This window comes from Branchiostoma floridae, chromosome 5, assembly GCF_000003815.2.
Source record: "Branchiostoma floridae strain S238N-H82 chromosome 5, Bfl_VNyyK, whole genome shotgun sequence".
In the NCBI taxonomy this organism is placed as follows: domain Eukaryota; kingdom Metazoa; phylum Chordata; class Leptocardii; order Amphioxiformes; family Branchiostomatidae; genus Branchiostoma; species Branchiostoma floridae.
This window is the reverse complement of record NC_049983.1, coordinates 2,738,023-2,752,439: the sequence shown is the minus strand read 5'-3', so window position 1 is coordinate 2,752,439 and position 14,417 is coordinate 2,738,023. Positions and strand designations below refer to the sequence as shown.

At 39.7% G+C, this 14,417-nt stretch overlaps 2 protein-coding genes and 1 long non-coding RNA gene across 3 annotated transcripts; all 3 read right to left on the bottom strand.

The window, feature by feature from the left end:
• Positions 1–431: 431 nt before the first annotated feature.
• On the bottom strand, positions 432–3,084 carry LOC118415532 (tyrosine-protein kinase receptor Tie-1-like). The gene is made up of 6 exons (XM_035820206.1): positions 2,854–3,084; positions 2,350–2,420; positions 2,071–2,111; positions 1,375–1,471; positions 1,136–1,235; positions 432–458 (listed from the first exon to the last, which is right to left on the bottom strand). Exons 1-6 carry the CDS (start codon positions 3,022–3,024, stop codon positions 432–434), a joined length of 507 nt encoding a protein of 168 aa, XP_035676099.1. The 5' UTR covers positions 3,025–3,084.
• Positions 3,085–3,092: 8 nt separating this feature from the next.
• LOC118415531 (fibroblast growth factor receptor 2-like) lies at positions 3,093–4,456 on the bottom strand. Its single transcript, XM_035820205.1, has 4 exons — positions 4,387–4,456; positions 3,483–3,593; positions 3,168–3,364; positions 3,093–3,101 (listed from the first exon to the last, which is right to left on the bottom strand). The coding sequence occupies exons 1-4, from the start codon at positions 4,454–4,456 to the stop codon at positions 3,093–3,095; spliced, it is 387 nt and encodes a 128-aa protein (XP_035676098.1).
• A 3,013-nt stretch (positions 4,457–7,469) lies between these two features.
• On the bottom strand, positions 7,470–8,492 carry LOC118415172. The gene is made up of 3 exons (XR_004831083.1): positions 8,254–8,492; positions 7,958–8,071; positions 7,470–7,586 (listed from the first exon to the last, which is right to left on the bottom strand). It is a non-coding gene; the product is annotated as an uncharacterized LOC118415172 (long non-coding RNA).
• Positions 8,493–14,417: the final 5,925 nt, after the last annotated feature.

The window sequence follows — 14,417 nt, the reverse complement described above, 5'->3', positions numbered from 1 at the left end:
TTTTGTTTCTGAAATCAGACAAAACTTAATGAGCGCGGGGATGTCATCCATAAAATTTACTTGCTGTGGCCTTATTCAAATATAACCATAATGAATTTGCCGACAATATTGTGGTAAAAGCCGCAACCTCAGGATCCACCAGCTACATGTATGAAAACAAATTAACGTTCGGAAAATGCTCGTCATTGGCTTTTTTATGTTTGTACAAATATGAATGATTCAAACTATTCTCTTCAAATTCCTCAACACAGAAAAAACGGCTATATTTAACAGATGCAAAGTACAAGAAATTTTTAAATCTGTTAAATTTTTTGCTTGAGGGGTGTTTGAAATTCACATAACCACCGTTCCAAATTTCATTAACGTGCTTCATTATCAAGTATCTTCTGCAAAATACATCTGTTTACCACAGCATGATCCGTCCCTAGATCCTATTCATGAAGGAGTGAAGCGTACGTCTGAGGAGGAATAAAAAGGGAATTTAGTAAATCTGAACACAAAGAATTCTAGCTTGGACATATACTAATTATCGACGTTATCAAAGGCAGAAACATAGCTACATATGTACTTTTATTTTAGAACACCTTAGCCGTTACCCTTTTTGTTTATTTAGAACATAAGAATTATTCCTTGTTCCAAGAAATTGTCTTCATTTTCTTTTCACTTAGGAAGGAAGGCGGATACCTTCTGAAACGTCTGTATAAAAATAAATTATCCAGAAGTAAAGATTTATTCGTCTTCAATTTTAACGATTCCTGGATGTCTAACCTTCACAAACGTACATATGTACTGTAAAAGACTCCCGTGGGCATATATAAGTATGTTACCTTTTGTAATCATGGAAGCTCATCCATGTTGGTAGTGAACATATTACAATACTAGTACTGATCTTTCTTCCAACACTAAGTTGTATTGAAGGATCAAATTGTGATTGACCACTGGCGCTTTCTTAAGGATCAGTAATTATCAATCACTTCGGAATGAGATGGTCTTGATGTACGGAGGGGTGATGCTGAAGAAGGTGACAGTGGTCGTTGAAAATTTGATCCTTGTAGAATTTAGCGTTGGAATAAAGTTTTATCATCATCAGCCACTGTGTTCTGCATTTGGAAAGTTTAGCATTGTAATATGTTACCTTTTGTGCATGAATAATCTTGTCCAGGTTGGTTTTCAGCTGAGGGAATGTTGGCCTGTCTTCTGGCAGAGTTTTCCAGCAGTCTTCCATCAAGGCGAAGCTGTGCAGGTAAGGTCCATTTGTTAAGTGTTATTGATATGATGACACATTATTGATGTTTTATTTGTTACATTCATATATCGTAAGTTGTAGAATTACACTTAGCACTACCAACACATTTTATTTGAAGATATACTTACAGCTCGTCAGGACAGTGCAATGGCTTCCCCAGCCGGCCGCCATCTTTGATCATATCCATCATCCGTTTACCCGTCATCCCTTCGTATGGCAGATGCCCTACATAGGACGATGTTGCATGTAGTGCATGAAGAGTCATTGCATGAGAAAACCAGGCAGAAGTCGGAAATAAGGGGTCAACCAGACTGGCTCATACTCTGTGATAGGTATGTGGAACTGGCACCCCTATCAGAGACCCTCGAAAATAAAACAATTTATGGCTGAAAATTACTGAAATTCGGAAGGCTACCCTGATAAATATAATAGATATACGGACGAAGTTTTGTATTTACGTATAGCATGTATCATCTAAATTTAGTTCTACGTACCAAAAACTGAAGATTAAGCTTTTGGTTTGTAGAACTAGAGAACAAAAATTGATTTCGAGGGTCCTTGAGGGGGGTCCCAGGACGATAAATAGCTGGAGGGATTTAATTGTATCACACATACAAAGTATGGGCCGATTTGGCCATCCCAAAGGTGATACAATATTGAGAACGTCAGTACCAAATCTACATATCATCAACATCAGCATCATTTTTACGAGGAAGTTTCTCACTATGAGTTCCTGTTTTTCGTATATGCTTGATTTTCTTTGACAAATTATAATACTTTTCCAGACAAAAAAATGGACATTAGAAATATAAGTATATGCATACCCATAGTCATAATCTCCCAAAGAAGAACGCCAAACGACCAGCTACAGAATAGGAGACAAGGGAAAACAATCTCAAGTATAAGTCGTAAAAAGACCAAGTTGTACTACTGAAATAGGTACACCATTACATGTAGGTTTAAATCAGTAAATCAACATATATAGTGCCAATAACTAAGAGGTGGTTATTGAAGGAGACTCAATTTTTTATTATATGTAAATGTATCAAAGCCATATCATACAACGTTCAATGATAACAAAGATAGAAAATCCTTATACTCACACGTCACTCTGAGTTGTGTACACGTTGTAGAAAAGTGACTCATAGGCCATCCACCGCAACGGCAGCTTGCTCTGAGGAGTAACAGGAATAACATAACAACTTCAATACCATCATTCCAAAACAATTTTCGAGCAATTATGTCTGATACGTTTATGAAGGTAAGAAAGTCAAGTAAACAATTTGCAAAGGCAATTCAATCTCTAAAACTGGATAATATTAGGAGATTTACTTCTGGACGTTATGAGTGACATCCATCACTCTTCTTCTTTCCAGTGACGCTGAAGAAGAGCGTCGGATGTCACTCGAAACGTACGGAAATGTTTAAATTTAATCCAGTCTTAGAAATAGAAACGCCCTTAACGTACGTTTTTTTAACATAATCTTTATTCATGTTTTATCAAAACATATGTTTAACCTAATAAGTAAAACTGATTGCAATGGAAGTACACCACGTTACTTGTTTGTACAGACACAGCCTGTTTTCTACATCTCGCACATCCTTACCTTTGCAGTCTTCACGTACTCTTTACTTTCATAGATGTCCCTGGACAGTCCAAAATCAGAAACCTTGGCCACCAAGTTCTCCCCAAGTAAAATGTTTCTTGCAGCAAGATCACGGTGAACACACTGTAGGGAGCAGCATGTATCAATGTTTACTTGGAACAATTTTATCATATAAAGTTTGGCATTGTCACTCGAGTGTTAGATGATAAAGTTGTCTTGAATGATGAGTACTTTCCATGTCAATGATTCTTTGTAATAAAGACGATACATTTACGACTACCCACAACTACACAGTGAATGTTTGCATATTTTACCTGCATAGCCGCTAGGTGGCTCATCCCATTGGCTACATCGATGCCAAACTGGATGAGCAGGTCCATAGAAAGATCAGAAATTGGAGCAGGCTGATTCTCGTACTCTGAGTTAGTGCTCATGGCTTCAGCTGAGTTGGTCTTCAGCCAGTCCCTCAGACAGCCGTTAGGGGCGTACTCAACTACAATGCTCAGTGGGTCTAGAAGGATAAGTGAGGTGTGAATACTAATGATGAAGTTTATCAAGTAAGTGTACCTACTTTTATAGTCAAAAGGCTTGTACGTAAACTTAGCTAAAGGCAAAATAAATTTTCTCACCGTCTTTGGTGCACGCTCCAACCAAGGAGATGATGTTGTCATGACGACCCACAGTCACCAGGATCTCCAGCTCTCCCAGCAGGTCTTTTTTGTCACTGTCAGATGCAGAATCTGGCAAATTCCACAAGTATGTTCTGTTAGCAACATTGAGATAAAAAAAATAACAAACAATGCCGTTTACATGGTACTCGTATTTTTTTTACTGCATAAATAAATGCCAGACCATAAAGAAGGATCCATTATGAATTTGTAAATGATGTTTATTTCATCATTTGTCCTTATACAAGCCAGTTGATTTTGTCCTTATACAAGCCAGTTGATTTTGGCGTAAGAAAGCGTTCGAACACACCAGAAGGTCTACACACACACATATATATATATATATATATATATATATATATATATATATATATATATATATATATACATTGATTCTACCTCCAAATGACCCCCTCAGGGGCAAAGTAGGGGGTGGCCCCCGGCCCGGGATAAGGGGCAATTCTCCAGCCTGGCACGGAAGGACGCAACTGTGGGGGTTGTTACGACCGTGCCACTCCGGTATAGTTCTGGGGAAAAGACCTGCATAGACGGGTGATAGTTACCCTTTAATGTTTTGACAGCAACGTTGTTCCTCACTCCCCGATTACGGACTTGTCCAAGTCGAACTTCCCCGAACTGCCCTGTACCAAGCCGCCTGCCCAGCTTCAGACTGGACCGGGGAACCTCCCAAAAGTTGAGGGTCGAGATCGGTGACTCCGACAAAATCTTTAACGACAAAGTAGAGTATAAGTATTTGAACTCTGTAAATCAGAATCAAAACAGCCATCCGACAAAGCAAGCAATTGAATACATAAGGTTATGGCTGTAGTTTGTAATTTTACCTGTAGATTTTGTCCAGTCGAACCGTGTAGTTCCTTTAGCACAGCTTTAAGTCGCGCTCTGGGTCCGACCATAGGAACGAGGTCCTTCATCATCGCGTCATCAAGATTGCGCAGAGCCGTTCCGTCAACGTCGTTTTCTGAATAGAAGATGTTAATATTTGGCAGATTCAACGGTATTTCACCTGAATCGTGCCAGCAAATCTTAAAGGTATGTTCACACACTTGTCCATTCTCCTTAAGATTGTCACATAAGTTTGAGATCTATATAACAAGACTTCATTCTAAGTTTTATCCGGCAACCTTGTGACTTGAATACCAAGTAAAAAGAGACATCACTCATATCATAAGTAATGTCAAACATATACCCTTAAATGCTTTTGCACACTCCTGTAGGCCATTGTCAATTAGAAATTCTTGTACGTCTGCAACTGTGGTGAGGTCCGATAGACGCTCAGGTATCTGAGGGAACAAAGTGTCATTCAAGGATGGGGCATTCGATGAATCATGAACATAGCATGGATACAAAACATGCTACTAAAACGTAACCTTAGTGAAAGACAAGATGCAACAGAAAATGTAATAAATGCAACTGAAACTAAAATCACTATAACAGTAGTTACTACTTACAGATGTGCCCCCACCATGTTCAGAATCAAAAGCTTTATTTCTTGCACCACATTTTTCTGGTTGGTCACCGATGTCTTTCAGTTGTACGTCTCTTTGTTTGGGAACGTTTTCTTTCATTCTTCTGTAAATGCAAACTAAGGTGTATAACAGCATATTTCACTAATCGTTCGGTATAGTTTCAAACCATTGGTTCATCGTGCTTGCTTACAAAACAATTATTACATTTCTTTCATAGAAAAACAGCAATCAATGAGGTATCAAAAAATTTTCTGTATTATCTAAAAGAAAAATAAACAAAATTTTAATTTTCTTCTTAAGGTCTGACAAATCCAAATAATATATGCTCTAAACCATAGTACAATACTCGATGTGAGATAGGGGAAGAAAAATATGTCTCAGTGCAGAATCATTGCCGATATCTGAAGTCCCTGTAATATGTCTAATCTATAATTACAAACTGATGATTTTACAGCAAATACCTGCAGCAGAAAACGACAACTCCAACTAAACCAATCACAATGACCACGACACCTGCTACAGAACCCGCGATGATCCAAGTGATTGGTAGACCAACTGCCTTTTGTTCTGAAATACGAAATAAAACAGAATTTCTTCTCTGAAAAAATGTAATATATGCAGACATGGCGCTGATTAGACAATATCAGGGAATTCAGCATGACTTAAGGTAATCTACTCTGAGCTCAATACTTGATAAAAGAGACTCTCGACCAAATAAGCTCTACTAGGGGTGTATTTTGGTATAGAAAATTCAGGTCCAAGTCTGATTTAGGTCCAGAGGATCAGGTACAGGTCCGGACCTGAACCTGATTCTCTGTGAAACTTTTGAATTAGCGATATTCAAACCAATGAACCATTTCGCAACAAAGAAATCAGTCTGGTTCCGACTCCCACTGTCATTCTAAAAAGTACATATCTTCATGTAAATAACGTTAACTGCCCTTGTACGTTTGACTGTAGAAACTCAATATGGTAGAAATGACAATAAACTTTACACTACTTCGTTCTTGTTATTTTCTTGAACCAGTAAGCCCTAAAACGCGTGGACGCCTGCGAATGTAATGTAATCGGTCCAAAATCCGGCTCACTGATTTTTTTCACGTACGTTTTTTTTTTCGGACCGGTCCAAGAAGAAGAAATACCCCTAATCTCTACGCATATTTCCATACGACCCTTTGGCTAAGGAAATCATATAGTGCCCAAACGTGTGATAGCTAACCTGTGCATGATATACCATTCCCTTGGAAACCTGCGTTACACGAACAGTTGAAGGAACCTGCACTGTTGAAGCATGTTGCGTTGATGTGGCAAATTTCAGTATAGGTATCACATTCATCGACATCTGTGAAGATGGATATACATTAGAAAACAAAATCATCAGCACAAGATATAATTATCACATGGTCCCTACATGTACAAAAATACAATTGACAGCTAGTACCAGACCAGGCAAGAAATCAGACTCCAACTTTGAACTTTGTTGCAGCTGGAATCAACTCGCAGCTAGATTGTTTTCGGAAGAAATCTCTTCGCGGAGAACATTTGAAAACATGCAGGTTTTGAGTTTACCAGACAATACCAGCACCTCCAGCATGCTTTTGAAAGCAGGCCACTCTGAGCTGCATATGTGAGAAGGAGACCATTGGTCAAATAATCTCCATGCAATCCCATGGCTAGGCAACCATATGATCACTAACCTGTGCATGATGTACCATTTCCTTGGTAACCTGAGTTACACGAACAGTGAAAAGACCCTTCACTGTTGGAGCATGTTGCGGAGATGTGGCAGTTGTCAGCATCGGTATCACATTCGTCGACATCTGAAAAGTATAAATGGACTCCGTCTGTCAATATTGAAGCGATACAATGGCAGTACAGAAAAGTTAGCCTCCAACATGCCTCCTATATTGAATCGTAGAATTCAGCAAAAAAATCGATAAATTGGCCAAAGGATTCAGTCCACGCTAAGGTTACCATTACCGCATGGAATAGTTTTCTACCATCTCTCAAGACTTGCGAGTCCAAATCTGACTTTAAAACCAAATTCAGGGCTTGACTAGCCTGACCTCTGACCACTCAATGAAACTAGCGACTTCATAGTATTCATTTTGTTATCATTATTATTGTTTTCAGTTATGTTTGTTATGTACATCTTTAAATTCAATTTATGTAACGCAGAGGACTGAGTTGGACAACCCTGGGTAAAGAAAACAGAAATGAATAAATGAATAAATAAATTACCCAAACGGTCGACCGCTATACTGCTGGGCCAGCTGACTGCTATTTGTTCAATATCTACAATTTTTCCAGCGACCTTTAGAGTCGGGTCGAGAAGTACTTACGGATATTCTCATCACAATTCACACATGTACTAATCGGCGTTCAGACCATACCCGGAATAACAGAAACGCGAATAGAATATCTACTGAGTTATTCTGATAGCTATTCTACAGACCTGTACATGATATTCCATCCCCATGGTATCCATGATAACAGGTACATGTGAAAGATCCTGGTGTGTTCGTGCAGTTGGCATGTTGATCACAGTTGTGGGTGCCTAGGTCACACTCATCTACATCTGCGGATACCAAGAAGGTTTGGTTAAACTTAAATTATGTACATGTAGCTGCTTCAGCAGATATTTACAGCTGAAAGAAAACTGTTATACCAAATATTTCCCATTTTGTTTCTTTTCACTTGCGAGCAATATATTTGCAGGGTGTAAAGGATGATAATCATAAATTGCACTTGCTGTCTCCTTACTACCTTACTAGTTACTAAGTAAGTTGACTGAACTAATGAAAGTAGCTATTTCAAATACACAATCACTCCTGTACGGATATGGCAATACAGACTCACATGCCCCATGTAAAAAATAGTGCACCTTTTTATATGTTGTATCGCAAAGAATGCTTATGTAGTGTAAAGATACAAGTTACCATACTGTACCTGCTGTCTGACACGTCTCTCCAAACCATGTAGATGTACACGCACAGGTAAAACTGTTATACCCGATGTCGGTACAGTTGCCTCCGTTTTCACATGGACTGCTTGAGCAAGGCTCTGTAACAGATCAGTCCAATTTCTGTGATTTTCTTTGCTGTACACACGTATTAAGTCTGATAAAAGAACAGTGTGTGTTCATGAACTCAAACATTCTTCTGAATTAGTTTATTACACACTTGTCTCTATAACTTGGAACTATGAATTTGTTTCTTATTAATCTGGTATCATGATATACTCACCATTCCTGTGGTAGTAGTCATTGTTCGCGTTATCCCCCAATGCTGCTGGATGAGTAACTTTACTCGCCTTGCTGAGAACACAACTTGGGCCTCTTCTGTCGTAGTCAAAAGACTTACAGCTTCCCTCGGGTACAACTGACGTCCCCTGGAGACACCGTACTGCACATTCACCTGGGCTGATGCCTCTAATTGTCTCCTCATTATGTCCGCTCAAAGCCTTGTTACTGTACTTCTGGAAGATACTGCCCCCTAGAAAATATAGATATACTTATTTTCAGAATGAATGAGATAGATTTAGTTACCTCACCTCACCTCACCGGTCCCATAGCCTCACCGGCCGTAGGGGCAGCACTTCTATCAACATAAGTTTTCCACCTTTTTTCCAAATTTAGTTACAGTGATTGGTTAATTGGAAAGAAACAACAGTACTTGATGATTCTGGCTCATATTATTCTTGAACTCGTCGAACTGTATATTCCACACAAAATTGGACTCAAATTTTCGACTGAATAGCACCTGTCTTTGTCAAGGAATGAACAATCCACTGCTGTCGTTACGTTATGCAGATAGAACACGTGCCTCAGTGAGAAGTGGATCATAGGTTGCAGCAGGTTGGTGAGTCCAATTTTTGTATGTCTAGTAAGTCCAACTAGTTCAATGACTTCTACCAACACAGATAAAGTTTCAAGTTAAGTTCATATTATGCATGTGTTAAGGCATTAATGGAGCATTAAGTCACCTGGTTAATGTAGAAGATATTTACCAGACGTCTATAGTCTCACCTTTCCGTTGGTAATAGTTATAATCGCTGTTTCCTTCTAGTGAGAGACCAGTGCTCCTACTGAGCAGACATGTTGAAGTGCTGATCTGGTAGTCAAAGGACAGACATTCCCCCAGGACGACAGTATCTGTTCCCTCCAGACACCTCAATGCGCATTCTCCAGGGGTGATGTTGGGGATGACGACATCGTCATGGTCAGGTAAGACTTGTCCGTTATGGATGTCAAACAGGTCACTCGTTTCTAACATACATAAATATCATGCTTAGGCACAACTGAATATCTACTATAGTTAGACATCTTTGTTAATAGAATTTTCATCAAGCAGTGACTACACCTTGAAAGGTAAACATACGTACCTCCAAATTGTCGATGGCTATCAGTCCATCTTGATCACGGAGTGACCTAGCTCTCGCGAAATTTGCGAGAGCTAGGTCGAGACTTGCGTGGATCTTCTGCCCCTCACCCCCGCCTTCTTGCGGAGTAGGGGTAAGTAGGATAGCCATCGAAAATGTGGAGGTACGTACATGTGTTTACCTTTAAAAGTAGTCACTGCTTGATGAAAATTCTATGAACTGTTTACATACGTGACTAATGAATCTCTTCATAGATATCTTTGCAATTTGAACGGTTCCACGATTCCTCGATAACGCCATGTACTGTTACCAGGCAGTATCGGCATTGGCAAATACCTTATATATTGATATTTGGAACCTTATATTATAGTCGTAATATAATGAAATTAATGATGATATTATAGTCGTAGGTCATAGGCCACATGTGAAGGATTTATGTCAACTTAATAAAAGTAACATGACCAATCGTTTAACTACTTCAAATCTTCAGTTATAGCAACAACTAAAGTTCGGTGACCTCATACCTCCATGAAATATTAAGAGCTTTTGTAAATTTTATGCAAATGACTTACACATTTATGCATAATGATGTTCATCATTGACTAAGTCACATGCAACATGGCACAGGTTACAAGTGTAAAATTCCCATCATTAATCATTAGGCAGTTTTGCAATTTTTGCGTATTATTGAAATAAGCTCCTTATTTGCATATTTGTTATCTGCTTGTGTTTCAACCTATCATAATTTACATGTTTTACATTGAATGAAGTCTATTTATTGAAATAATTGAATTATAATTTCCTCATTAATTATGCAAATTAAGTCCTAATTTGCATAACATGTATATCATTATGAACATCTTTGTCTAAGCTACCTGCATGCCTAAAATGATGGCAATCTATCGTTCCTTTGAATGACAGAAAAACACTGGTGAAAATGTAACCTCCATAGCATTTCATGGAGGTAATAACACCGACCTGTACACACCGTCCCCGTGCCCAGATAACCGTCATCACAGGTACATGTGTAAGATCCAATCGTGTTGGTGCAGGTGGCGTGTTGGTCACAGTCATTGGAGGAGCTGCTTGCACATTCATTTATATCTGAAAGAGTGGAATTGCACGATTATTGCAAGGAACTTTGTTGAATAAAAGAAAAGACTCATTGCAATTAGTGTATTTATGCGTTTGACGGTACAGACAGAGTACGTATATATACGTGCACAGTACTGGTCAATTATAAAAGACAATGGCTATAAATAAGATAAATAGTAACAAAGTAGGTGTATTTCCTGGTGAGGTTAATCAAAGAGATCACTGCACCACATCGTCAACGTGTGCATTTTCCTAAACATTTCATCATTAAACTTTGCTGCCTCCAGAAGACATGTATTGGATGTTTATCTGTTTATTTTTGTACAAGTGCATGATGATCTATCACATGTCCGTAAACAGTTTCATCATGTTGGTAAATTACTCATACAGTAAGATTCTTTGTTACGCAACCAAATCAGCTCCAGTCATGAACAGAGACGAGGGAGGATACAAGCTGAGCCACGTTTGGGACGGGCTGCTGCAGCGCCACCTACATCGGTCATATAACTGGCAGCAAGAACCAGACCCAGTCATTCTAACATTGATGATGGTGTCTGGTACAAATTGAAACGTTGGAAGTGAGTAAAGTTTGGTTGTGTAACAAAGAACATGATCTATCTACATGATCTATCGCATCTTTTCACTCTATCTATCTGACATGAGTCCTTATACGTACCAGAACATGATCCAGTCTTCTTGTTGCAGATATCCGCTCCATCTGCACAGTGGCAGGTTTGGGTGCAGCCAGCTCCGTACATGCCGTCTGGACACTCTGAAATTGTGGACACGTTAACGTTTTCAATATCGGCAGTATTGTAGCTTTTCTGACACAGGTACTGTGTTTGATTTGAAGTGAGGGTTCAAAACCCATGGTTTTATTAAGGATAGTGGATTTCCTAACAGTAGTAAAAACTCCTGAAAAACAGGACTTTTGTCCGGAGAGTGTATCCCTGGCTAAATAAAATAGATAAAATGATATGGGTGTGTGTCTATCATCAACTTCTGTCATTTTTCTTTTGCATTGTCAACCATCCACACACAGTAGGGGAAGGGGTGAGGGAAAGACTTTCAAAAGTATTCCAAACATGCACTGTATATTCGAGTTATTCAGTAACTTTGAGGGGCACACAAAGTTCCAGCTTGAGGCGTCCATTCCATCATGTAAATATCTCACGCTCTCTGACCCTAGAAACTCACCTGTGTTACACTCTATGCCCATGAGGCCGGGTGCACAGGAGCAGCCATACGGGTCCATCACACACAGCAGGTGACCGGTACAGTCTCCACCGTAACAGGTTTTGTCGCAGTTTGTGCCAAACTTGTCACCTGTGCATGCTGGGTGGGAACAGTTGAGGTCATGTGATTTAAGCTAGCTGAAATGTCTTGAGTAAAAATAACTTCGGAAACATAGAATAAACTCGTTCCATTAACACACTGTCATTTTCAACAAGAGCCCGAGTCACCTACATCATTGTATTTATTTCGATCATGCGTTGTATCCATACTTGGTGACGTCTTTAAAAAAATTACTGACGTATCGCATTTTTTTATTCGAGGCGTGACTTGTGAGCCATACTGTAACTCTTCTGACCACTCACCGCCATTCGGTAGGAACTTACCATATTCACAGTTATTGCCTTGAAACCCAGGAGGACAGACACACTCCCCATTGCCACAGAACCCACCGTTGTAGCACACAGGACAGTCATAGTTGCAGAAGACGCCCCACTTGTCGGCTGCGCAATCTGTGGTGGACGTCAAGAATATACGATAATGTATCTAAACCTGTATTTCACTTTATTCCAACATCTTTAGGGATAAATTGGAATTACATAAGGTGAGGTTGAGTAGATTAAACTGCACTATCAACCAACGAAGAAATTTTTTTTATCATTCAGTGATATTTAGCAAACAAGTGTGATGAGAAAGAAAATAATATTCCTTTCACGACAGGCAACCTCAGGTCATTCATTGTGGCAATCTTTTTTTTCAGCCCCCAAAAAGCCGATCAATAAAGCTATTTGTTACAAAGAGGTTTCATTGGGTGCGAACCGAAAAGAACAATATGCCATTAATCACAAGTTATTCTATTATTGAAAAATATTGTGTTTACGTCTGACAATGAGCCTCATGATGCCTTGTTTTCTTTCAGTATCTCCCTGATAGTAGCACTCATAAATTCCTTCATCTGAAGACTGGACACTGGCTATTGTGAGGCTGAGTCCAGTTTGTCCAGCCAGGACAGTCCCCCCGACCCCGCCCTTCCTCCACACCAGGGTACCGGTTCTACTGGACTTCTGCACCATTTGTAGGGTCACGGGGTCACCTCTAATGGCGGTTACTGTGAAGGTCACGGGCCAGACATCGGCTGAAACAAATCGTACAGATGAACCAAGAGGCTCTTTTTTTAATAACCATTGCTTTATTCTCTCTCTACGTTACAGATGTACAGACAGCTTTATGCAAAACATTTACAATGCGGTCCAAATATTTTGCATAAAGCTGTCTGTACATATGTAGATACTATGCGTTTTGTGACCGCATGTGTAAGCAGCGACACCTGTCCTGCAGTACAATGTGAACCAGTCAGAATTGCCATAAAGAAGGTGACCGACGGTCACCGAAACGTTGGTGAGACTGAATCAATAGTTGTGTAAAAAAAAGTGTCTTACGTACCAACCTCATGAAACTATTCACGAAAACAGTACATGTATTTTAACAGCTGGAACATACATTGCATAATCAAAAGTATATTAAGTTGTGTTGCGGCATTACATGGTAATGTATCTCAGCAAAGTGTCTGATGTCTCATAAAACTCAACATTTATCATGATCATTGACCAAGTGTTTATTTCACACCTATTTTTTTTGTTTCTGAAATACATATCAATAGTACTCCTAAGAAAAATGTCACCGTACTATGGTAGGATATTGAGCCCCTCAACATCATTGTAAGATCAACAGTATCACATTGATATGGAAGTGTTTTAGAATCTGTTATTTCCATTCATTTTCAAATTGCAAAAGGTCAAATATCGACACAGATACCATACACACAAGGGCAGAAGACAAATATGGTACATGTAATGTTATACGGATGCAGTGCATGGAAATACTGTAATAGTTCATAGCTCGTATCATGAAGAGTCGTAAGTGCTAGTAGCAAACATTAAATAAGGAAGCAGAAAAGACAAGTGACACGTATGTCAATCTAACAGCGGCAATACATATAGCTTGCGGGAGGACTGGGACCGAGGGTGATGCGGAATACACCGTGTTGTATTTTAATTACGTCATACCCACCTGAAAAGAACCCTTGTTTTGACGTGAAATGCAACAGAGGTTGAACAAATTTGATGCCCTCGAACACAAAGTGTTACAACAGCAATGTTCCAACGTCACCCCGACCAATCGAATGGGGACATCCCTCGCGAATGTGCACACTCCTCTAGAAAATAGGACACTCCTCGACTTTCAAGGGGGCGCTCCTCTTGGAAAGGGGATGTTTCTCCCTCAATTAGGGGACGCTCCTCCGGAAATGGTATGGTCATCGGGCATAGGGGACGTCCCTCCAACACCCCCGCCGGCCCGTGGAATCGGCCGCTAACCCGACAAATCCCTTTCTAGTTCATCTAAATCACAACATCCAAAACTTTAACCCCGTCAGTGCTCTCGACAAACGTCATACCTCGCCAGGTAATGATAGTTTTTTATTAAAAATTGAGGCATGTTGGAAAAAAAAGCCGCCCGCGCGGCAGAACATCACCAGTCTTCAGTGTTAAAATGGCGGCGTACCGCACGCCCGGCAAGCAAAACATCGAGTTTTAGCTTGAATATCCGCGTGCTTGTCGAGTTTTAAGGCCTCCCTCCCTAACACACGTACATGGGAGAAGTTTCTAACACGATGTCAGACGTAATTGTTTGTGTTTTGCTG